The 24,340-nt window shown below is 57.4% G+C and overlaps 2 protein-coding genes across 11 annotated transcripts in view; one reads left to right on the top strand and one right to left on the bottom strand.

The window, feature by feature from the left end:
- The first annotated feature begins 31 nt into the window (after positions 1-31).
- Positions 32-21,653, top strand: TMC6 (transmembrane channel like 6). 6 transcript variants are annotated; one of them, XM_033091416.1, is made up of 21 exons: positions 2,067-2,220; positions 4,169-4,309; positions 4,465-4,589; positions 4,763-4,858; positions 5,238-5,396; positions 6,747-6,852; positions 7,000-7,084; positions 7,340-7,597; positions 7,908-8,098; positions 9,017-9,161; positions 10,302-10,457; positions 10,960-11,111; positions 11,211-11,292; positions 11,477-11,574; positions 12,275-12,364; positions 12,679-12,754; positions 13,490-13,623; positions 13,757-13,933; positions 14,017-14,095; positions 15,026-15,093; positions 15,834-21,653. In XM_033091416.1, exons 2-21 carry the CDS (start codon positions 4,242-4,244, stop codon positions 15,895-15,897), a joined length of 2,409 nt encoding a protein of 802 aa, XP_032947307.1. In that variant the 5' UTR covers positions 2,067-2,220; positions 4,169-4,241; the 3' UTR covers positions 15,898-21,653. The 6 variants fall into 6 exon arrangements, with proteins under 6 accessions (XP_032947302.1, XP_032947307.1, XP_032947301.1 ...); XM_033091411.1 differs by lacking the exons at positions 13,490-13,623; positions 13,757-13,933; positions 14,017-14,095; positions 15,026-15,093; positions 15,834-21,653 and adding an exon at positions 32-211 and having other exon boundaries at positions 2,125-2,220; positions 4,462-4,589; positions 12,679-12,937; XM_033091410.1 differs by lacking the exons at positions 13,490-13,623; positions 13,757-13,933; positions 14,017-14,095; positions 15,026-15,093; positions 15,834-21,653 and having other exon boundaries at positions 4,462-4,589; positions 12,679-12,937.
- TNRC6C (trinucleotide repeat containing adaptor 6C) overlaps positions 20,843-24,340 on the bottom strand; it is an 83,324-nt gene continuing 79,826 nt past the window's right edge. For 3 of the 5 annotated variants that reach the window (XM_033091407.1, XM_033091409.1, XM_033091408.1), the window contains one exon: positions 20,843-22,923. In XM_033091407.1, the coding sequence (XP_032947298.1) occupies positions 22,563-22,923 (361 nt within the window). In that variant the 3' untranslated portion in view covers positions 20,843-22,562. The remainder of the gene's footprint in view (positions 22,924-24,340) is intronic. The other 2 variants (XM_033091405.1, XM_033091406.1) reach the window with 1 other exon arrangement.

The following is a 24,340-nucleotide window of genomic DNA, read 5'->3' as shown; positions in this document are numbered from 1 at the left end:
AGGGAACACGTGCCGGGAGGAGACCCTCTTCGGACCTGCTCCCTGGACGCCCAGCAAGGCCGTGAGGGAGCCGAGGGGAGGGGTCACATGACAGGAACCCCGGCTCCCTCCGCGGCCTCCTCCCCTGCGCTCCTCTCCCCCCACCTCCGGCAGTTTCCTCTGCCATCGACCTAGGCCGGCACTTCCTGCGGGCGCGGGGCACAGCGGGCAGGTGAGGCGCGGGCAGCTCGGCCTCCCCAACCTGGGCGGGGGTCGGCGCTTCCCTTCGCGCGTGGGACTCGGGCTGGCCGCACCGGCTCAGTGCGCGGCTCCTGTGGCTGCGGCTTCCCAGCCCCAAGGGGCCCCACGGGGGCGGTTCCGCGCCCTGAGTGGGAGGCTGTGAGCGTGTGCTCACCCCAGGCCCGCTCCTTTCCGGCCTGGGGACCCACAGCCTCAGCTGCGGAGCTGCGGGGGGGCAGGACGCAGGGGCCCGGCCCCTTATCTGCCGGTTGCCGGTGGCCCCAGCTCGGCTTGGAGGGCCGGATGGTGACTTAACGGGTGGATTCCATCACCTCGGGCTGAGTTACTTCTTAACATCCCGCCCTTATCATTGGCACCCAGGCCTAACAGGTGGCCCCTCGTAGGCACTCAGGGTAGATTCGACTCACGCCCACTCCGGGCTATTTCTCCTGGGACCCCCTGGGAGGCCTCCAGATCCTGCTCTTCCTCCTCGAGCCATCTCCACCTCCTTGAGGGCCGGGTCCTCTAATAGCTGAGCTCCAGTGGCTTTTCTGCCTCCCTGCCTGGCTCCCCTTCTGGTTTTCCAAGTCCCTCCTCTATGTCAGGCCCCAAGCTAGGGGCTGGTGCTGGGCACACAGCAGGCGCAGAGAGTTGGGGGAGTGGGGGCAGATCTGGCAGTGTACACGGCAAGTGCTCCAGCGGGCCTCAATCCAGGAAGGCTCTCCAGAGGAGGTGACCTTCAAGTTGGGCCTGAGGTCAGGTGAAGAGGCGGGAGCATGGGTGTACAGGGAGGCAGGGAGCAGTGGGAGGAGAGGCACGGTCTGGGTCTCTGTGCTGAGGTGCCTTGTGCCAAGATCCAGCCTGAGACTACCCACCTGAAGACCACACTGATCGTTGCAAAATAACCCCAACCCTGGGCCCGCCCTTTTTGTCCAACCTCAGTTCCAGGGTCCTTTTCTCATTGAATTGCATCACTTGTCTTCATTTGGGCATCCTGGCTTTGCCCAGCTGTTCTCCCCTCCATGGGGTGGGGGGGTGTCTCTCCTTCCTTTCCACCTGCCAGCTCACTTTCACCTGGCCTGTCTCTCAAGGCTTCTCCTGACCAGGAATGTCCCCGTGCCACTGACCAAATCCCGCCCATTTTCTCCAACCCAGGAGAGCCTCTCCTCTGGCCTTCTGCCAGTCTTTCTCAAAGTCAGGCTTCTCAGCAGAGTGCCCAGGTGGACCAGACTCACAGGAGGCCTGTTAACCTCTCAGCCTCAGTTTTCTCATCTGTGAACTGGGGACGTCCATGCCCACCTCCCTGTCTTGTGGGGAATAACAGAAAACAGGCATGGGGACAGCCTCCTCCTCCTTGCCCCTCCTCCCCAACTAGCACACAGGAAGTGCCAGAACTCTTGCCTGAGCGACAGCAGAAGCCACGCGAGATGTTAAGTGGGAGATAATCCAAGTTCACCAGCCAGCCAGGGGTTTGTCAATAGGCGGTTCTGCTAGGGGAAGAGTTTACCCAGTCGGTGTGGCAAGGCTCTGTATCACTGGGGCTTTGCAACACTGCGTTATGATAATTTCCCTTGGAAGTGGGAGGGCCTATGATAACTGCCCCCATTTGAAATTTGGGGAAAATGAGTCCCATAGAAACTGGGGGCTTCACCCAGAGATTAGAATAGATCTAGACACTTGGGGCCTTGGGATGCGAGGAGGGGTTGAAGTTGGCAGGGAGAGGGCACAATCGTGAGGGAGCTGGAAGCAGGGCTGAGGTGCGCCCAAGGGCCAAGTCGGGTCACGTGATACCTGAGGTCCGCCACCACGTGGGCTGCGCTGGGCGGTACAGTTCCCTCTGGCCCCGCCAGGCAAGCGACAGTCACAGGTTGCCACCTCCCTCTGACCCCAAGGTCCCTCCCCCAGGTGGTGGAGCCCAGACCACAGTTCCCGGGGGCCTCTTCCTGGGACAGGTGAGCTGCTCAAGGGTGTGCAGGGCCCCTCCTCCCCGGCACCTCCCAGGTAAGCAGAGGGAACGGGTGTTGTTCCAGGCGGGGCTGCAGGCCTGGGGCTTGGGGCGGGCCCTCGTCCTCGGCCCCAGCAATTCCTGTGCCGCCCGGCAGCTCCACCCCTCCAAATTCCTCTGGGCCCCTCAGGCCACTGGGCAGTAAGTTCCCTCCCCGTGTTCTGGACGTCCCGGGGTGTGACCCTCTCAGGACAGGTGGGGCCAGGTGAACTGGTGCCCTCAGCCCACTCCAGCTGGCCCCGGGGCACCCATTCGAGGGCAGTGCCCTGACCAGAATAGGAAGGGGCTGGGGAGGCGGGGTTGCTCAGGCCAGTACACTGACTGCAAGTGGGGTAGTGGGAGATGGGCCAGTGGGGGGTCCAGGGGCTCCCCGAGTAGCCGCCACCCCTGGGCGAAGGCTGGGCAGCAGCTGCTCCCTGAGGCCTGGACTCGCTTCCGGCTGGATTGAGGTTTCTGGAAAGGGCTCCACCCTGCTCCTCCCCACCTGGCTCAGGGCTCAGGAATGGTGCACCCCAGAAACTCACCGGACCTGCCCTGGCCTGGGGTAAAATGCCAGGGCGCCAGGTATTAGCTGGAAGTAAGTCCTGGCAGTACCCAGGTGCCAGTGCCCAGGTGGGCCCCAGCGAGCCTCCATCGCCGGGAAGGAAGCCTGGAGCCCAGGCCTCACCTATGAGCACCTGTACTAGCTTTCTACTCCTCACCTGCACACGCCCACCTGCCTCCCTGTTTGGTGAAGCCGTGTGTTGGGAGGCCTGTGGGTCTGCGCGTGGGTGGGTCTGTCTGGAGGGATTCCAGCGCTAGGAACTGGGGTGGGGAGCACACAGTCAGCCCCAACTCCAGTGACTTTCCGGGTTCAGGCTGAGGGGCCCATCTCTCTGCTGGTTTTCCCACACTGTTCCTGCTGAACGAAAGGGGAAGGGGCTTGGATTGCATGGGGCCTGGCCTCAGAGACTGGACATCCTGGATGCCCCTAAGCAAGGACCTTGTCTGGGCGTAGTCCTAGCAGGGCCTGCTCTGCACCCCAGCCTCGCCCAAGGAAGCCCCCTAGAACTGAGCCAACTTTCCTGAGTGCTGAGTTCCCTGGGGGGGTTGCGGGGGAGGGAGGACAGGGGACAGGGCAGATAGAGAGGGCAGAGGCCTGCAGGAGTCGGCTGGTGGCTGAGAGCTGGTTATGCATGCCCCACTCCCACGGGGTGAAGAGCACAGACAAGGCCGCCCTGGTTCCAGTTGTCCTGGGTGACGGCAGAGCCCTCTGCCCAGACAAAGGCTGGACAAAGGCGGCCTGTTTCATGCCCTGCCGCCTCCCCCCAGCCAGCTGCCCTGGCCTGCCCACCCTGAGTGATGGAATGTAGAATCTGTCTCCTGAGAACTGTCGACCTTGCAGTACTGGGTGTGTAGTAACCGCTGTGTGTGTGTGTGTGTGTGTTTGTGTGTGTGTGTGTGTTGAGGAGATCTGGGTGGGGACACAGCTGAAGGAGGCCCCAGGGTGGGGATTTCCTGTGAGGAAGCACTGTGGGGGGTTACAGGGCGGGCACAGGAAAGGTCCCAGAGCTGCCCTGACCTCTCTCACCAAGAGGGCAGCGTCTCTGGGGCAGAACCCGAGGGATGGAGGGCTGTGTCCACAGCACCCTGCCCCTTCCCTGTTTCCCAGGGACTGGCACCACTGAGCAAACCGATGGGAACTGCCCCGGGCCCACTCCCTTCCTTCCTCTCTCCCTCTCCTCTTCTCCTGGGCACTGAAAGGGGCTGCCCCTCAGTTCATCTTGGCATGAAGTTTATTTGGGGCCACTCACCTGACCATGTGTTTGGCTGTGGGTGGGGGCAGGGTGGGGGCTCAGGCAGCCTGAGCTGAGTGGTGCCTCCCACGGTCCCTGGGGAGCGGGGTTTTGGCTGAGTGCCAGGCACTGAAGGCCAGCTTTGGTGCAACGCTCCCTGTCTCATCAGATGGGCAGCGGGACGCTTCAAAGCTGCGTGTGCCCAGGCTCTGAGCTGCTCTAGGTCTGCAGACTGGCTGGGCATGGCAGCAGACATGGCCCGGTCGCTGACCTTTCTCCTCAATGTCCCCGAGACCCCAGAGGACCAGGGGTAAGTGTTCTGGGGCGGGGGGGTTGGAAGGCTGGGATGTATCATCCCCAGGGAGAGCCCATCTGGATCATGGCCTTACGGACGGGGCAGGCTGCTGGGGCGAGGATTGGGTCAGCCACAGCCTGGACTCCCGCCCCCCGTTTCTCTCCCAGCAGCCCAGAGCCCAGCCCCTATGATGAGAGCGAAATGCATGACTCCTTCCACCAGCTCATCCAGGAGCAGAGCCTGTGGGCGGCTGAGGAGGGGCTGGAGCTGCAGCAGCTGGGATCGGGGGCCTCAGGTGAGCCCGCCTGGCCCAGGCCCAGATGGGGGGACAGTGTGGGCAGGGCCCTGACCCCCTCAACCTCTCAGGATGTCCCTCCTGGAGGTCTACAGGCCTGGGACGGGAACGGGTGGGGGAGATCGCTGGCCCCGTGTCTCCAGGATCTCCAGGCAAGTCTTTCCGCTTTGCAGGCAGTGACCACCAGGCCCTCCTGGGGCCCGAGGGGACCCTGGCCCACAGCTCGGCCACGCTCCGAATCTTGGCCAGCATGCCCAGTCGCACTATTGGTGAGTGGGACCCTGCGCCCTCAGCCCTGGCCTTGACCCCGGTCCCTGGGCTGGGGTTTCCGGGCAGATCTGTGTCCCTCAAAGCCAGGCCCTTTCAGCTCCTGCCCCACCCCGTCTGCTACCCGGAGACCCAGTACAGACCCATGCAGCCCGGCTGAGTTCTAAATACGACTCCAGTGTCGTCACAGGGATAAAAATAGGCCCTTGGGAACCCAGTGGTGCGTGATGTCTCTTCTAAAGGGATGTGCCTGGGTCCTGAGAAGGGGAGGGGCAGCTGCTGCCTTCCTGTGAGGGTGGGGAGTTGAGGCCTGGCCTGCCCTGGCCGGTACCCCCTGGCCGGTGCCCCCTGACCGGTGCCCCCTGGCCGGTGCCCCCACAGGCCGCAGCCGAGGTGCCATCATCTCCCAGTACTACAACCGCACGGTTAGGCTACGCCGCAGAACCAGCCGGCCTCAGCTCGGGCACCTGGGGCGCTCGGCCCGGCCCAGCCTTCGCCTGTACGACCTGGAGCTGGACTCCACGGCCCTTGAGGAGGAGGGTGAGTATGTGGGGGCCGAGCCTTGGTGGGGAGCAGGGCAGGCTGGCCAGGACAAGGGCTGGGGCGCAGCACACCTAAGGACCCCTCCCCTAGCAGGCTGCCTGAAGGCCCTCAGCTGTGAGGTCCCTTTGCAGGAGGGGGAGTGTCTTGGGGTATCTGCCCCTGGGGCAGAGAAGTGGGGGGCCCTTTCGGGCTGCGAAGGGTTTGGATTGGCAGGCAGGTGATCAGAAACGTTTGCTCATGCACTCCATATCTATTGAGTACTTGCAGTGTTGCAGACGCTGGTCTCAGCTTTGGAAAGCCAATCCATTCTGGCACTTACGCAGCTTATTGTCTGCCCACTGAAACAGAGGAGAACGAATGGAGAAGCAGAGGATTAAAGCTCAGATAAGGGCAACCAAGGGAAGGTGGGAGACCATTATGGAACTGTCTAGCTTAGAGGGACCCAGGGAGGCTTCCTGGAGGAAGTGACACCAGAGCAGAGGGGGCATGTGCAAAGGCCCTGAGGTGGGAGTGTACCTGGCTTGTCTGAGCAGCAAGGAAGCATGTGGACCGGCTGGGGAACAGGGAGCATGATCAAAGGAGGGAACAGGCCCAGTCTCATAGGCTGGCTCAGGCAGTCCCTGACACATCCCTCCTGGCTGTGCCTTTTGGACTCTGACCTCCTCAGGTCTTGGGTACTTTCTTGGGGCCCTACCTCTGTTTCCTCCCTGGGTTTACCCAGGGCCCTCACCTGGTGGGTGATGAAACAGTGCAGGGCGGTGTGGGCTCTGGGGTCAGGGTGAACGTTCCCGTTTTGCTCTGTAAACCAGGCCAGGCGTTCGCTTTCTGGGTGCCATTTCTTATCTGTAAAATTGGGCTGAAGTAGCTCGCCCCCTCTCACGGTGGTTGTGAAGACGAAAGGAGGTAAAAGAGGGTGAGCACCCTGGTTCTCACCCAGATTCTCCACGTCTTGCCCTTCCCCACTCACCCCATGAGAACGGGCGTAGTGGGAAGTGGTGGGGTTGGGACCCCACTGCTGCTGAGCAGGTCATTTAGGGGTCAGAGCAAGGCGCTTGTGGGGGCGCAGGAGGTGGCAGTGGGAGGACGCTGGAACGTAATGGAGGGGCTCCAGGCGGGGGTCTGAGAGAAGACGGCTGTGGGCTGTGAGACAGGCAGGCAGGGCGGGTCTGTCTCCGATGGCCGGGCAGAGAGGAGCCATCTGGACCTGGCAGGGCAGGCAGAAGCCTGTGTTGGGGGGGGCAGCAGGCAGGCCCGTCCACAGTCATGGTGGTGTCCAGGGTCACGGCCACAGTGGCTGGAAGGAGGGATACTGTCGGGAGCTCACGGGGCTCCCTCATTCTCCTTCAGAGAAGCGGGTCCTCCTGGTCAAGGAGCTCCAGGGCCTGACGGTGGCGCAGCGGGACCACATGCTCCGGGCGATGCCCCTCAGCCTGGCCGAGAAACGCTGCCTGCGGTCAGTGCCCCCGGCCTGGGCGGCCCCGAGACCCACTCCCTCCTGGGCCGGGTGGTGGGCAAGAAGGGCGCTGAGCCTGCAGTGGGTGGTCCCCGGGAGGGAGCTGGGCCCTCCCTGGCCCAGCCCTGACGCTGCCTCTGCATGCAGAGAGGAGACCCGGACCCCGAGGGGCCGGCAGGGCCGTCGTGGGCTCCCGTCCTGCTGTAACCGTTTTCGATATGCCTGTGTCCTGGTAGGAGCCCCCTGGGCTGGGCTCTGCTTTTGGGCCCCATTTGGGATGGGGTTGGGGTGGCCACCCTTCCTTCCTCTGCCATCCTGTGCGTGGGGTCCCCTAGCCTTCAGCCTAGGTTTGGTGCTGTGAATGGCCCCCTCCCCAGCAGTGTCCCGCCCCTGCCCCTGCCCCTCCATGCCTGGCTCCTGGGCTCTTGGCTCGGGGACCCTCCATGGGGGCCCCACCTACAGGACCTTCCTGTCTCTGTCCCCACAGGCCTTGCATGACCTGGGGCTGGGGCTGCTGTCTGTGCTGCAAGTCCTGACGCCTTGGCGCTACGCCCTGAAGCAGATCGGGGGCCAGTTCGGCTCCAGCGTCCTCTCCTACTTCCTCTTCCTCAAGACCCTGCTGGCTTTCAATGCGCTCCTGCTGTTGCCTCTGCTGGCCTTCATCGTGGGCGTGCAGGCTGCCTTTCCGCCCCCGCCCCTGGGCCCTGTGCCCAACTTCACCGGCCTGGAGCTGCTCACAGGCGCGGTGAGGGCTTGGTGGGGGGGCACGAGCATGGGGGGGGCCGCCCTGGGAGAACCTCACTCCTGCCCTGTGCTGTGACTCCAGAGGGCCGCAGTCAGCTCTCCTTGAGGTCCTGATGGCAGCAGGGCCTGGAAGCCCCAGGGTGGCCCAGGCACTTTGTCTACTCTTATCCTCGCTGCCCCTCTCCTGGCCCGGCCCCTCTCTGCCTTTCAAATCACCCTCCTCCACGGGTGCCCTCCCTCTGTCTCAAAGCCTGAGGTAGGTCAGGTGTGGGGAGGGGAGTCCCTGACTTGGCCGGGCCTCGTCCCCGCAGGGCCGCTTCACCGACACCGTCATGTACTATGGCTACTACAGTAATGCCACACTGAACCAGCTGTGCGCCGCTCCGCTGGACGGCGGCCAGTGCACCCCTGAGGCCAGCAGCCTGCCCTACAACATGCCCCTGGCCTACCTTTTCACTGTGGGCGTGGCCTTCTTTGTCACCTGCATCACCCTGGTGTACAGGTAATGTACCTCTGACCCTGAGTCTGAGCACCACTGGTCCATCCGTCCATCCATCCATCCGTCCGTCCATCCAGCTACCTCTTCATTTATCCATCCACCATCTAGTCAACCATCTATCCACAGATCCTTCCCTCCTCCCCTCCTGCCTTCCTCCTCCTTCTCTCCTTCCCTCCCTCTCTCCCTTCCTCCCTTTCCCCCTCCCCTACCCCTCCCTTCTCCTTCTTCCCTCCCTCCCTTCCCCTCCTCCCCCTCCCTCTCTTCCTCCTTCCCTCTCCCTTTTTCCCTCCCTCCGTCCCTCCCTTCTCCCTCCTCCCTACCGCCCTCCTTTTACCCCCACTTGCTTCTTTCCACACACCCACCCTACAAACATTGGCTGTGCTGGGGTCAGGGCAGGAAGGTGGATGAGGAGCTCACTGCCTAGGGCAGAAGACAGACCAGCGAGGAGGCCGGGAAAACCCAGCAGCCCTGGGTGTTTGTCCGGGTACTACAGGGCACTGGGGGAAGAGTCAGGCTAGCTTCCTAGGGGAGGTAGCCCTTGCCCCAGAGGTGGAAGTTAAATAAGAATGGGCAGGGAAGAGGGACGGGAAGGTGTGTTTTAGTTCCTGGGTGAGGCAGTGCAAAGGCCCTGAGGGGAGCCAGCGTCTGGGTGGGAGGCAGCAGCAGGCCACGTCCGTGGGGAACGGAGCCAGACCCCTCTTCTAGCCCCTTGTGAGCGCTGTATTGGACAGGGCTGACATAGAGTGGACGGCGGTCACACCAGGAGGCTGAGAGCTGGGTGGGAGGAGGGGCCGGGGGAGTGGTGGTGGGAGGGCTCCTCCAAGAGGGCAGTGGGTTTTGGTGGCAGGGAGTGTCCTGTCTTCTCCCTGGCCTCTGTGCCCTCAGCCCTCGTCACCCCCTGCCTGGCTCTGTTCATCACAGCATGTCCCATTCCTTTGGGGAGAGCTACCGGGTGGGCAGCACGTCGGGGGCCCATGCCATCACTGTCTTCTGCTCCTGGGACCACAAGGTGACTCAGAAATGGGCTTCCCGCCTTCAGCATGACAACATCCGAACCCGGCTCAAGGTGAGCCACCCCGAGAGCCTGGGCTGGTGTCCTTACCGTGAGTCCCCAGGACACCAGTTGGGCCTGCTTGGCACCCACCTACCCAGCCTGGGGTCCCCTTGGGACCAAACAGCCAGAGCTGTGCTGCCCGTGAGCTGGACGTGGGGTTGGAGGTCATGTCCTGTCAGCAGTGACCTGGCAGGTGCTTCCCCGTTCAGAGACTCAGTTAACAGGAGAATTGTCCTGGTTCTGTCTTCCCTCCTTTGGGGCTGCCTCTTGTCTGCTGGCGAGTATTAACGTGCAGAGAAAAGAAAAGTCTGCTCACAGTGGGCTTCAGTAGGCGTGCTGCTCGGGGGGCCCTTTGATGGCAGTCTGTCCTCCGTCCAGTGGGGACTCGGTGTCCATGCACCGCCACCCCTCACCCTGGGCTGGAGCACCGGGCGCTGGCCTTCCAGTGGGAAAGGGGTAGGTTCGTTCTTGAGGCCTCTCCAGGAGCCCTGTGTCCTCTGGTCCCCATTGGGAAGAGGCCCGAGGGGCCCCAGCTGGCACGTGCTCCTGGCTCGCCACAGTAGCTAGCCCAGGGTGAGGACTGTTAGCTCCCGGTGCTACAAATGTGGAAGTTGAGGCTCCGAGCTTCAGGCCCTTGCCCGAGGCCACAGGGTGAGAGAGCTGGGCCTCCCGGGAGCTCTCTGCCATTCTGGGGTTTTGTGTTGCAGGATTTGTCAGGAGCTCACAGCTTTTGTTAGGCTAATGGGCCTTCATTGCCCTCAGGGAGCGCCCACCGGCATGGGGCATGGGTCCTGGTCCGGTGCCTGGTCCGTAGGATGGCTCAGGATCCAGGGCTGGGAGGGAGGGAGGAGGGGGCGGTGCTAGAGGCTGGGCTTGGCCTCAGGGTGCAACCTGAACCCCCGTAGGGTCTGGCTGACACACCTGGGAGCTGGTGGGGATCTAGAGCCCTGCACAGCCTGTGCTGTGCTGTTTGTGCCTGGAGACAGGGCTCCAGAGCTGGTGGAAGGACAGGCAGCGCTGTGGGGCAGGTGGTGGGAAGCGACCCCTCGGTCTCTCCGAGCCTCCCTGTGTCTGTGTGTCCCTGTGTGTGCGTGTGTCTGTGCGTCTGCGTGGCTTCGCTGTGGGGGGAGTGACAATGCACTGCCCTTGCAGGAGCTGCTGGCCGAGTGGCGGCTGCGACGGGCCCCCTCGAGTGTGTGTGGGCGGATGCGGCAGCTGGCTGTGCTCGGGCTCGTGTGGCTGCTGTGCCTGGCGGTGACACTGGGGAGCACGGTGGCCGTCTACACCTTCTCTGAGTTCATGATCAAGGTGAGGGGCCTGGGTGGGCAGCCCCGGGGGCTCTGCACTTGGGGGCAGACTCCCGCCCGAGGAGTTAATTAGAATGGGTCGCCAGTGAGCAGGCATGTGCCCAGTCAGCCGTGGTGCCTGCCCGCTGTGCCCAGGCCTGGGAGGCAGGGTCCTGAGTTCCTGCTCCTGGGGGCTGCCTCCCTCAGGCTTCCTTCTTTGTCTCCCCCTCCATCTGTCTCATGCTCTCCCCTATTTTCTTTTCTTGTTTTCTCATTTCCCTTTTCTTTTTCTGACACCTGTGCCCCCATCCAACGCCCCGCCCCTTCCTGTGTGGTTTGAACTTGAGGCCTGGGGTGGATGTATCTTGCAGGAGGGAGGTGCTGCCAGCCAGCTCCACGCCCTCCTTCCTCCTTGGGACCCCTACCCCCCAGATCCCCCACCTCCAGGGCCCGTCAGTGGGCCTGGCCCTGTGGACGGGGCGTCTATGACGACCGCTACCCCGCCGCCTTCCTCTCCCTGGCAGAGTCCCGAGTCCACTGAAAGGGAGGGGGCGCTGCTGGCCCTGCCCCTGGTGGTCTGCCTCCTCAACCTGGTGGCCCCCTACCTGTACCGCGGCCTGGCCGCCCTGGAGTGGCACGACTCCCCCGTGCTGGAGGTATACGTGGCCATCTGCAGGTGTGTGGCTGTGCGGGGCAGGTGGGGGCTTCCTGGGGTGCAACCTCTGTCCCCCCAGGCACCCCTCCCTCAGTCTCTGTAACCCCCCCACCCTCATAGGAACCTCATCCTCAAGATGGTCATCTTGGGGATTCTTTGCTACCACTGGCTGGGCCGCAGAGTGGGCGCCGTGAAGGACCAGGTGAGGGTGGGCCTGCACGGGGCAGGGGGAAGCGTGAGGGGCTGCCCTGGTCCCAGGGGTGGGGGTGCAGGGGTGGCGCCTCACAGCAGCCCCGCATGCCAGCCTCACCTGACTCATCCGATCCTCAGGCAGGGTGGCGGCCCCCAGGGGGGTGGGGCCCGGGCTGAGACCCTGTCTGTTTCAGTGCTGGGAGAACTTCGTGGGGCAGGAGCTGTACCGGTTCCTGGTGATGGACTTCAGCTTCACGCTGCTGGACACGCTCTTTGGGGAGCTGGTGTGGAGGTGAGACCCCTCCGTGAGCGCGGGGGAGCCTGCCCTCGGCCCCGGGCTCCTGGGCTCCCGTCCTCAGAAGGGCTCAGAGCATCCTCACCTGCGTGGCAGGTGGGGCCACCTGGGACCTCGGACCTCCCAGATCAGGCCATAAATCTCCACCCACGACAGCTTTTGTAAAAAAAAAGATCATTAAACAGAAAAAGAGGAGACAGGTTATAACCTGTTTTTAGGTTGGAGAGGAAAAGAGGTTTCACTGAGACGCGTACAATAGAATCTCAGTCTTGAACAAAGAGGAAAAGGGCAAGAAGAAAGAAAGCGGAGGGACATTTTCTCAGTACTACAGGTGGCCCACTGCGGGGGCCAGGTTTGTAGTCCCTTCTTTTTGTGTTTTCTTTGAGAACATATGAATTTCATAATAATATGGATTTTAAAACAGTAAAATGTTTGATGCCAGTTGTGCGTGTTTACACCAGGGTGTATCTGTATGTACTTGGAAAAACAGGACTGAGACAAAGCCAGCTGGAGCCTGGAGCCCTTCAGGGCGGGGACCCCAGGCTGCCGTCTCCCCTGGGCGCCTGAGGTGAAGTGGGCTGGGCAGGGACGTGAGCTTGGCGTGTGCGCCGCGTGCAGGTGCCTGCCTCCTGGGGGTTGGTCTGTGGCGTGGCCCTCCCAAGTCCGAGGGAGCCTGAGCTAAGCTCCTCTGCCCCAGGCTCATCTCTGAGAAGCTCAGGAGGGGGAAGCCTGAGTTTGACATTGCCCGGAATGTTCTGGAGCTGATTTATGGGCAGACCCTAACCTGGTGAGCATTTTCCCCGTGTCCCCCACTGCCCCGCCTGGGGGAGGGCTGAGCTCCTTTACCCCTTGGGGCCACTGAGATCCTGAAGTGACGTGGGCCCTGACCCCTGCCCAGGCTGCGCCCACTCTTGCTGCACCCTTCCCAGGGTCCCGAAGCCAGCCTGGCCTTGGGGCGTGAGTGTGTGTGTGTGTGGGGGGCACGGGGCAGCTTGTTCCAACCCCAAGCCAGGACTGGTGGCCGTGCTGGCCTTGGCGAGCAGCGCAGGGGTCATGGCCCAGCCTCCGGACTGCAGGCCCTTCCTCTCTACCCCTCTTTAGGCTGGGGGTCCTCTTCTCACCCCTCCTGCCCGCCTTGCAGATCATCAAGTTGGTGCTGCTCTTCTACGTCAAGAAGGTAAAGGTGCCAGCTGGGCCCCAGGAGGCTGTGGGGCCCTGGAGTGTGGGCAGCCAGGGGGGGCTGCTTGGCTGGCAGACACGGAGCCCTGGGACTTGGGAACTTGCCCCTGACCCCAGGGCTATGGGGCTGGCAGCCCAGGGCCACCCTCTGGGGTCAGTCTCATGACCCCGGGGAACCAGCTGGCCCCCTTCCCCCGGCATCACTGCCTTTGGCAGGCTGGGCAGCACCCTGGCGGGTCCTTGGTCATTACTGGGGGCCTGTGTGTGGAGCTTAGGGCCGGGGAGTTGGGAGCAGCTCAGCCTCAGGCCCTCTGGCTTTGGCAAGCGACCCTGGTCCTCTGTCCTGTCGAGGGTGCGCAGGTGAGAACCAGGCTCTTCTCCTCCAGCCTTCCATTTGCTCATCTCTACCATGGGGACAGTGCCCAAGGGGGGGCTGCCGGAGATGAGGTTTACAAAGCGCTGGGCGTAGTGCCTGGCCCGGCAGAGACCTGTCCGTGGCGGTGGCTCTTAGTACCAGCCCTTCCGCACACGAGTGGCCCCGGACAAGCCAGCCCACCCTTTGCCGTGTGCCTCGTCTTCTCCCTGCGATTCAGCGGGCGGGCCTGGCTACCCCTGTCCTGTGGAGTGGGGAACCCCATCCTGTCCTGGGGCCTCGTTCGTCATGGGGGCCCCCACCAGGCCTGGGGGAGGGCTGTGTGGCAGGGCAGTGGCAGAGCACAGCGTTTGTCCCCAGATGAGCCTGACGGCCAACTGCCAGGCACCCCGCCGGCCCTGGCTGGCTTCCCAGATGAACACCGTCTTCATCTCGCTGCTCTGCTTCCCCTCCTTCCTGGGCGCAGCCATCTTCCTCTGCTACGCCATCTGGCAGTGAGTGGGCGCTGGCCTCTGGGGGTGGGGTGCAGTCACCCCGGGATTTGGGGAGGTGCAGCCTGGAGGGGACTGGGGGGCTGTGGCTGGTGGCCGAGGTTTGGGGTGATGTGGAGGTTGCCTTTGTCTGCAGGGTGAAGCCCTCGAGCCTCTGTGGCCCCTTCCGGACCCTGGACACCATGTACGAGGCAGGCAAGGTGTGGGTGCGCCGCCTGGAGAAGGCGGGCCCCAGGGTCTCCTGGCTGCCCTGGATCCACCGGAACCTGGTGGAAAACACCTTCCCCATCTACCTGGTGTCAGCCCTGCTGCTGTGAGTGTGGGCTGGGCGGGGCCCCAGGCCGCCCTCCCCTCTCCGCTCCGGCGGGGGCCAGCCTGACCGCCCGTCTCCGGCAGGGCCATGATCTACCTCAACATCCAGGTGGTGAAGGGTCAGCGGAAGGTCATCTGCCTCCTCAAGGAGCAGATCAGCAACGTGAGTGCTCTCACAGCCTGCACCCTCTGGGGGGCCGCCCACTAGCTCACCCCCAAAGCCCCTCCACACCTCCCCTCCCCTCGGATCTGGGCTGTTGAAAGGATTTGTTTGCCAAACAAATGACATTGATTAATACGTGCAGCTTGTGTAAAGTGGACATGTGGACATGAGGTAGCCAGGCAGCCCGGCTGCAAAGGGGACGAGGGCCCCAGCGGAGAAATGCAGCATCTTAGGGTGTGTGGCCCTTCACGGCTGCAGACAGTCTCTGTGAGGATTTTTGAGATACTGGAAGTGGCTTTTGGACTTCCTGGGGATGCAGGTTGGAACTCAGACCCTGTTCAGTGCCCTCCTATTGCGAACAAGTGGAGGAAGGTTAAAAGCGGGTTGGGATTTAGAACAGTTTTACTGAGCACATTGCAGTTTGTCATAAACGGGGGAGAGGCAGGGTGGGCCTGGAAGCCGGGGCCTCCACTGGACGGAAGCTGGTCCTGGAAAGCCCCATGCCTGAGCTGCCCAGCGCCCCCCGAGAGGTGGCCCGGCCTGCCCCGTGACACAGATGCTCTTATCCCCCTTCTGTGTATGATGACTCTGAGGTTAGAGAGGAGGAAATTTGCCCGAGGCAGTTAATTAGTGGCGGGGACAGTTTTCAATGGAGTCAGCCTGGCTCTGGGACCCTCCCTGTGTGACTGGTCACATTTCCCTTTTCACCTTGGCTGCTAGGAAGCACAGAGCTATTATATGCCCACTGCCTGGCTCCGGGCTTTTTCTTGTCCGTTGGGTGCCCCTTTCCCCTTCTTTAAACTTTTTGTGCTTTTGATGTTGAATACTCCTCGTGAGCTCCCCCAAGTGCAGTCTGGAACAGGGCAGTTCTGGACAGACAGATGGATAATTTTTCTCTTACCCTTTGTTTGTTTGCTCTGGTGTTTCCAGGAGGGGGAAGACAAAATCTTCTTAATCAACAAGCTTCGTTCTGTCTATGAGAGGAAGGAGAAGAGCAGGTGAGGGGCCTTGGACGGGGGGCCTGCTCGGTGGCGTAGGAGGATAGTGTGTGGAGTTGGGGGAGGGAGACAAGTGGCTGCTGGCTCCCTGGGTGCCCTCAACCTCTTGGAACGTCCCTGCCCTCCTTCCCCACCTTTCCTCTTCCTCAGGCGTGTAGGGTATTTGGGGGAGGACAATAATGGTTAAGTTGAAAGGGTGTCCTGTGGGGGCAGGGCTGGGTCTCATGGCCTCTCCCCCTGTCCTCTCTGCCACTCCCCTTTCTTTATACGTCTGGGGGCCAACCTGGCTGGCCCTTCTCATCTCCCTGACCTCCGCCCACCCCCCGTTATCCCCATGGGGTGACCGTCCCCACATGCTGAGTCAGTCTTGGTTGCCCCTGGTCTGTGGGAAGCAGCCCCACTTCTTGCCCTTCACCTGTTACTTGGGTTAAGGCCAGGGAAAGGGAGATGAGTTCAGACATCTTCCTGCTGCTTGGACAGCCAGACACGCAGGAACCTCCCCGCCACACACACCTGGGGGGCAGGCCGATGCCCCAGTGCTCCTTCTGGTCTCCGTCCAGCCCTTCACTTCTCCCTGGAGCCTTCACTCTGGGAGGCCTGAATGCAGCTCCTGATGATAGTTACTGGGCCTCTGGACTCAGCGGGTTTGAGGGACTACTGGTGGGCTCCGCAGCCTCCCGTGTGGGTGACACGCTGTCCTGAGGCCACAGCGGGTCGTCGCTGACCTCCCTTTCTGGCAGGATTGGTAGAACTCATGAGGACGCGACATCCCCGGCCGTGCTCACAGACGATCGGGACACCTGACAGGACAGCGATGGGCCTGATGGGCTTAGCCTTCCTGCATCTGCTCAGCAGCTCGGCCTGTGTCACCCTCGGTTCCCACAGCCCTGCAGGCACAGACGCCGCCCTGGGACTGTGCTGGTCCCCTCTGGGTGATCCTGCTGGGACATGGGGAGGGTGATGAGACCGCAGTCCCAGTGAGGCTAGAGCTGGGCCACCTCCACTGGGCCCTATTTATTCTGATTAAATGTTTTGCAAAATGGGCTCGTGTTGGGAGCCTGTGCTCATGACCTGGGCCTGGTCAGGTGTGCAGAGCCTACCTTGCTGCCCTGGGGACCGGCCGCTGGCCAAGGTCATGGGAACCTTTGCCTCCTGCACCCCCTTCAGCTCCTTCTGGCTCTTCAAGTCTCCTCTCCTTGCCACGCCAGGGCCCCACAGCCTCTCATCAAGTGCCCAGGACAGGAGATGCGGTGTGCGTCTGCAGGTGCCTGGCTGTTTTAATAGTATTGACAAAACGGGCTGCAGCGCCGACTGCAGGGCGTCCTCTGCTGGCTGAGCATCAGATGGCAGGATGGACACGTTGCAGCCAGAGCCCAGGGGACCACTCAGGCAGGCAGAACGAGGGACGTGTCCAGGCGACAAAGCCAGTAACAGTGATGCTTTAGTGGTTATTGGGGTAGTTGTGTGCAAATTAGGGAGAGACTGGGAAATGACATTTCATTTGTAAAGTAGCCATGGGGAGAGGAACGTGCCAGGCAGAGGGGCAGCCAGTACCCAGGCCTGGTCCAGGAGGGGGGTGACCCCAGGTCCCCCGTTTGAGGAGCCTGTGGGATGCCAAAAGCCTGTGGCTGTGGGGAGGTGGGGACCAGGCTATCACAGCCCCAGTGTCCAATGGCCTGGGGGAACAGCCCGGAGCTGGGGGAACGGCCCTGGGTGGGGAAATGGTCGGGGGATAGGGCCCGGGAGAGGCAGTGGGAGGGCCAGCTCAGACCCACAGCAGAGATGCCACTGCCATCAGCAGTGTCCCAGCTGGGCCCACGCTCAACCCAAACTGTCCCTTTCCGAGGACGGTCCCCTGGGGGTGCTGTTTGGCGACGCCACCCACTGATGTGGCCCCGGAGGCCCACCGGGCCCGCGTCAACACGACTTCTGTCGGTGGGGGACAACAGCACCCTTGGTACCTGACAGGTCAGGGTCCCTGGGATCACTGTGGCCGATCCAGCCAGGTGATGCTTAGGGACCTCTGCAAGCAGCTGGCACTGATCCTGGGTGGCATCTCTGGGCCGTGGCTATGGGCCAAAGCCATCCAGATGCCTTTCTCCAAATAGCCACGGGTGCACTTTTGGATGGATCGACGCTGACTGACCGCCTCATTTGATGTGGCGTCACCATCAGTCACGACCGACCGAGCCCACTTCCCTCGCCTCACACTAACCGTGAGGTCAGGACAAGCGACTACAACACATGCTCAGAGGCCTGCCCACGATGCTTTTGCAGGGGTACCACGTGACGGCCAGTTATTTCCTCAAGCACTAATCTAGGCGTTGCTGTTTAAGGTCTACCATCAGGTGACTTTAAGGGGGTTATCCCCATGCTGTGCGTCGGCTTCATCCAGTCACTTGAAAGACTTAAGAGAAAGACTGGGGTTTGCAGGGAAGAAATTCTGCCTTAAGACCTCAGCCACTCCTGCTTGAGGCTGTGGCCTGCTGGCCTGGCCTGCAGACGTCAGACCTGCCAGCACCACCGCTGTCCGAGCCGCTTCTCTGGATGTACAGGGCACACACCTCTCTCCCCTCGGTGCTGCTTCTGGTGCATGTGTGGCCCCGAGACCTCCAGCTGGAATACCTCACCACGCTCCTTCCGTGATGGAGCGCGTGTGGGGCTCACTGAGTGATGGCTGTGGGGTCACATGGGCCTGGATTCCGACCCTTATTATTTGGTGGCCTTGGGCATGCTCTGTAACCTCTCCGATGGAGCAAATGACACAGCTCCTATACAGCGCTTAGCACCATCCCTGGAAGCTTTTCTGAAAACAAAACACAAAATAAAAAGCTAGCTATGATTGCCAAATGAGACCAACTGCACTCTTGGAAATTGCTGTATCCCATGGACGGGGGCCGACAGTGCTCTCCACCTTGGCTGCTCCATGGAACCAACCACCGGGAGACTGACAAACTCTGATGCCTGGGGCCCACTCCCAGAAATTCTGGCTGAGTTGATTTGGGATGTGCCCTAGCACTGGGCTTTTAAAACTTTTCCGGATAGTTCTGACATGCAGCCAGGGCTGAGAACCACTGCTCTGTGCTCTGCGTAGCATCTGAAATGTCACTTACGCCCGAGGCAGGACTGCACTTAGGGGGTGTGTGGGAACGCTTTGTTTCTGGTCTTCACAGCCACTGGCGAGCCAGACTTGGAGGCCAAGCCTGCTAACACTCGGGAGCAGTCCCGCACCAGCAAGCCTGCGACAGCGTTTCTGCTGCGAGCCCCGAGGGGCAAAGCCGGAGCATCATTTGTGCATCTGCAGTGATTCCTGCGTAGGTTTCTCTCGATCCATCCCAAGTGTACTTACTACTCCTGCAAGATTCTTCTTGAAATGCTGTCTCATCTCCCGTCTTTTCAGCGAACGTGCTTGGCTCTTCGCCATCTCAGAGCTTGCCTGTCACTAGAATCAGTGCTCTCCATCACGATACCTCTCCCATGTCACAGCCTTTTCTCTGCACATCACGCTGCCACCAGTGGGTAGCACCACCTACCCAGCAGCTACTGGCACCTTGCCTTTTGCTTTGCCATTCTCCATGGTGTTGCCAGAACAATTAGAAAGTACAACTCTGAACCCATTGTTTTCTTCATTCCAGACACCAAGCCTCCTTTTCACCCGTGACTACCAGTCCCCACTCCTGCCAGTCATGTGAGACAGTCTCTTTGGATCTTGGCTTCCTCTGTGTCCCCTCACCTGTCCCTTGCTTTCCTGTTTGTCAAAATCCAATCCGACCTCCCAGGCCCAGAGCAAATGCCACCTCCGCGAGGCAGCCTGCCGCATCCACTGGGTATTCCTGAGGCAGTGAGCCTGGTCTTCTGGGGTCGGGTGCTGGCAGTTTGCTCTCCTGTAGCAATGACACACAGGCACCAGGTGAATACTTGCTGAAGGTTTGGCTCACAGTGCTGGCAGAGTTGCTGCTCCAGTTCACACCAGTTTAGAATGTCAAGTGCATTTTGACTGGCCACGTTCTTCCTCTGGTCTTTCATTTTTTCTCCTGATTAGGACCCCATTCAGTGCTTTTCTTTTCAACTTTCTGGAGTTCGGTTGGAGCCAGGAGTTCACCACCTTGCCTGAGGGGCAACCCGGTCCTATTGTCTTGATAAAACGAGGAACTGGCCTACTTAGGTGTGGAGACAAGACACTCACTCTGCTCATCTCTTGAGCAGGGGGCCAGAGAGGACATCTTGGTTTGTCTTCAGGAGGCTGTCTTTATAATGCTGCTGAAACAAAGCACGACACTGAGCATATTTAAGGCCATGGTAAGTGTCCCAGGGTGGATCTCAGAAAACCACCAAAGTGTTCTGATTTTTAATTGCCACCTGAAACACTGTGGTGACATGTTGCTGCTTTATGCAGCTCTGTAAGTTCTATACTTGTACAAAGTACTATGTAAAAGTTAGCTGCAGCAATGATACAAAAATAAAGGAACAAAATGTCTAAGAAACACGTAAGACCTTCATTACGCTCTTCTCTCCGAATACTTCTGATGCCCAAACTGGGTTGTGGGTGAGTGTGAGCAGTGGTGCCTCCCACATGTGACCGAGTCAGGCGGGCAGCTGCTGGTGGACGGCCCATAAGCTCTGCTGTACCTCTCGATGACTATGAATAAGATTTCAACATTAACTGAAAAACCACCAAATAAATAGTAAAATTACAAGTCAAGGAATCGAAACTCGGAGTTTATCTAATTACATAAACTCTAACTAAGGATGTCATAAAAGAGACAAGAATTTGTTACATACAGCAGGACAGTTCTCTTTCCCAATACATACAAAGCGAAAATTGATAGCCGTCTTTGAAAAATAAAAAAAACACATTTATTTGAACAGCCAAGAAAAAAATTGCAATTTATTAAGATTCAACAAAGCGTTGTACTTTTGAAAGCAACTTTCGGTGCATGTTCTTCAACAATCACATTCTATGAGGAAAACATTAAAAGCCACAAACTTGTTTCTTAATCTCAGAGTTACAGACATCTTTAATTCAAAATAAAAGGTCAAAAAAAAAAACAACACAAAAAACAAAAACAAACAAACAGATTCTTTACTTCCATCCCCAATTTAAAAGTATCAGTTTTTCTACAACTCGATGCTAAATGGCAGCCTGGGAAGCCGTGTGTCTGGTGCACACACACGCGCACACGCGTACGTATATTTGACATACATACGCAGGTATATATATACATCAAATATAGAGAACGCATGTAATGGCAATGAGATGCGATTACTCTGAGGAAGGTTGGTTTAGCTGAATACACTACTAAACTTGAGAAAAAAAGTCTTGAACCCAGTTTGTGCATAGTTCATGATCCTCTATAAAACCAGCTTTTGTTGATCTGCAATTTTGCAGGACCTTCTTTTTTAAATTTTTTTTTGAGTTTTTTTTTTGTTTTGTTTTGTTTTGATAAAACCATTAAAAAGCTAATTAAAAAAAATGTAATGCACAAGTTTCCTGATCAAGCAGGCAGGGAGCACAATGTTCATATATTTTTTTAAACATACTTGAGGGTATGTTACTCCATTGTCTTTCTTTCTTGCAAAACAATCAAAACATTGATCATTTTTAAAACATAAAGCAATTTTTAATATATAAAGCACTCTTCAAACATCTATTTCTTTTGAGTCCATTATTTGGTAAATATGTAACTGCTACACATTAGAGATTAGGTATTTTTCTTCTTTGTGTTTTTTTTTCCTCTTTTTTTCTTTCTTTTTTTTTTGTTTGTTTTTTAATAACATCTTCAGTGCTAGGAGTTGGGTTACAAAATACATGAAATGGTGTGGAGCTGCCCCTCGGGAACCCTGGCTTTCCTGAGAGCGCTTCCGCATGTGCAAGACACTGACCACAACGTCTCGTCACCTCGACGAAGGGGGACAATCGACAGAGTCCACGACGATGGCCGGAGGGGAAACACTTCAATCCCAGAGCTCTGAAGGAGCGTTATCTGCATTCTGAAAATAGGTTTCTTTATGACGGAAGTCTTTTGTTTTCTTTTTCTTTTTTTTAAATTCCTTTTTAAAATTTTTTTATTTTAAAGTCTGAAGGAGAAAAAAAGGTCTGTAAACAGGTGGGAGCCCTCAGCACGGGCTCCTCAGAAAGCAGTCACAACCCACGTCCAAGTGCTTGTTTGTGTTCCTGCCGTGGAACCTTCCATTCTCTACAAGTATCTATGGCCACAGTTCAACAACAGTTTTTTTTTTTCTCTTTAACTTTATATTCCAAATGGAAAAATGGTGCAATACTCTGGTAATAATTTTCTTGCATTAGTCCACAATAAAAAGCTGCTAAGGGTAGGTATACATATTATTTCTCCAGAGATATACACTGTAATTTTTAAACACAATAACAGAGTCCTTGAGTAAACATTTACACATGAATTGTCACCGGCCCTGTCCTATGAATTCTCTTTAATGTATAGGATTAGCTAAAGGAAGGGCAGGGACACTCAGTGCAAAGTTAGAAGCTAATAATAACAAACGTTTGACCAATGCGCCAAAAAAAAAAAAAAAAAAAAAAAAAAGCATATACTGAATAAAAGGGAAAACCCACAGATAAGTCCCTCACACACTTAACAGACGAACACAGTGTGCACACACGCACGCTTCTGTTTCAACGCACACACGCGCACACGCACACACACACACACATATAGGCTGTGAACTTAGAAATTTTTCCTAGAGCCTGTTTCTGCGTACGGATGCCGACCTGGAAGTGTAGAATTAGACTTAGAAAGTGTTCACATTTCATTATTGGCCTGCTGGATTCAAGTATTTGCATGTTTGATATGTCTTTTTTTTTTTTTTAACTTTTAAAAAATATTTTTTGGGATAAAAAAAACGACATGGAAAAGTAATGAAACAAGGGTGCTGTGCATAGGCGGGTCCGAGGGAACGGGGACCGGGGCGCAGCCGCTCGCTCCCTCCGCCCGCTCAGCTCATGGGGCCGCGTCTGCGCCCGGGTGGCCGCCAGCTCCCCCTGATTACGGTCCGCCCCCGGTAATGTGCATAATCGTCACAGGCTCGTTTTAAATAGGCTTTCTCGTCTCCCTCCCGCCCTCCCCCCTTGATAAAATAACCCTTTCCAGCCCACAATCTGAAAAGTGCCCTTCATGATAGAACTATTCTAAGCAGCTTTTATACTTAAAAAACCAAAATGACAACACACCGTACAAACATAAGACAACACAAAATAAAAAGCTATGAGAAACATCCCGTCATTAGCTGGGACACTGACCAAGCGCAGCCGCACTGTCTCGGGAACAGTTCGCAAGGACTGCGGCCAAGCTTCGTCTTCAGTACTGGGCAGAGGTACTTGAAAGGGCTGCCGGGCTGCTCGGGGCAAGCGGGGTCCTCCGCGACGCCCGGACTGGAAAGGGTCAGCTTTTCCTTCTAGTGCTGATGATTGTGGCGCCCACAGGGTCCTCTCGGTCCTAGATGGACTCCCCACTCAGAAGGTCGCCAGGAAGCAGAGTGTTCAGCGGGGTGGGGCTTCCGATCACCCTGCCGTCGTCGCTGCTGGGCGGGCCCCACAGGCTGCTGGAGTACTGGGGAACCCCGCCCCACAGCAGGTCACTGCTCCCTTTGCCCGCGAGGCACGGGGCGTTCCAGTGGCCGGCGTCACTCCGCACCAGGCCGTGGGAGCTGCCCGAGGCACCCAGCCTTGTCTGGCTGGTCCCGGTGCTGGACTGCCAGCTGGAGGTGGGTGGCAGGGCCTGGCCTTGGGCTAAGAAACGATTCACTTCTTCTTCGCCAGCAAACTCGGCCAAGATGGTAGTGTTTCCCAGAACACACCTGAAAGAGCAGAAGAGCAACAAAACTGAGAGCTGGTTTTGTGAAAACAGCAACAAAATTGACACACCTTAAGCCAGACTAAGAAAACAAGAGGGAAGACTCAAATAAAATCAGAAATGAAAGAGGAGACATTACAACCAATACCACAGAAATACACAGCATCGTAAGAGACCACTATGAATGATTATATCCAACATATTTGGTAACAGAAGAAGTGGACAAATTCCTAGAAACATACGACTTACCAAGACTGAATCATGAAGACACAGAAAATCTAAACAGGCCAATAACGAGTAAGGAGATTAAACTGGTAATCAAAAACTTCCCAACACAGAAAAGCCCAGGACCAGATGGTTTCGCTGGTGACTTCTACCAAACATACAAAGGAGAATTAACACCAATCCTTCTCAAACTCTTGCAAAAAATTGAAGAGGAGGGAACACTCCCAAACTCATTTTATGCGGCCAGCATTATCCTGATACCAAAGCCAGATAAGTACATAGACGACAATTACAGACCAATATCCCTGGTAAATACAGATGTAAAAATTCTCAACAAACTATTAGCAAACCGAATTCAATCGCACATTAAAAGGATCACACTCCATGATCAAGTGGATTTATCCCTGGGATGTAGGATGGTTTAACAGATGCAAATCAATAAATGTGATATATCACATGAATAGAATGAAGGATAAAAATCGTATGATCACTTCAATAGAAACACAAATAGCATTTGACAACACACAACATCCTTTCATGATAAAGATCCTCACAAATAGGGCACAGAAGGGATGTGCCTCGACAGAATGAAGGTCACGTACGACAAACCCACTACTAACAACATACTCCATGGTGAGAGGTTGAATGCTTTCCCTCTAAGATCAGGAACAAGACAAGGGTGCCCACTCTCACCACTTCTATTCAACAGAGTACTGGGAGTCTCAGAGCAATCAGGCAAGACAAAGAAATACAAGGCATCTGAATTGAAAAGGAAGAAGTAAAACTGTCATTTGCAGATGACATGCTCTTACATATAGAAAACCCTAAAGACTCCACCAAAAAAACCCCTCAAAAACACAAAAACTGTTGGAAATAATCAATGAATTCAGTCAAGTTGCAGGATATAAAACCAACACATAGAAAACAGGTGCATTTCTATACACTAACCATGAAATACCTGAAAAAGAAATAGAGAAAAAAGACACACACAGACCGATGGAACAGAATAGAGAGCCCAGAAACAGGGCACCGAAAATACTCAATGGAGACATGATAGTTTCTTCAATAAAAGGTGCCGGGAAAACTAGACAGCTACATACAGAAAAATGAAATGGGACCCCCATTTCACACCACTCACAAAAATTAACGTTAAATGAATTAAAGACTTAAACATAGGACCTGAAATCATAAAACTG

The sequence above is a fragment of the Rhinolophus ferrumequinum genome, chromosome 21, assembly GCF_004115265.2.
Source record: "Rhinolophus ferrumequinum isolate MPI-CBG mRhiFer1 chromosome 21, mRhiFer1_v1.p, whole genome shotgun sequence".
NCBI lineage: Eukaryota > Metazoa > Chordata > Mammalia > Chiroptera > Rhinolophidae > Rhinolophus > Rhinolophus ferrumequinum.
Note: the sequence above shows the minus strand (reverse complement) of the source record. Positions and strands in the feature narration are given on the sequence as shown.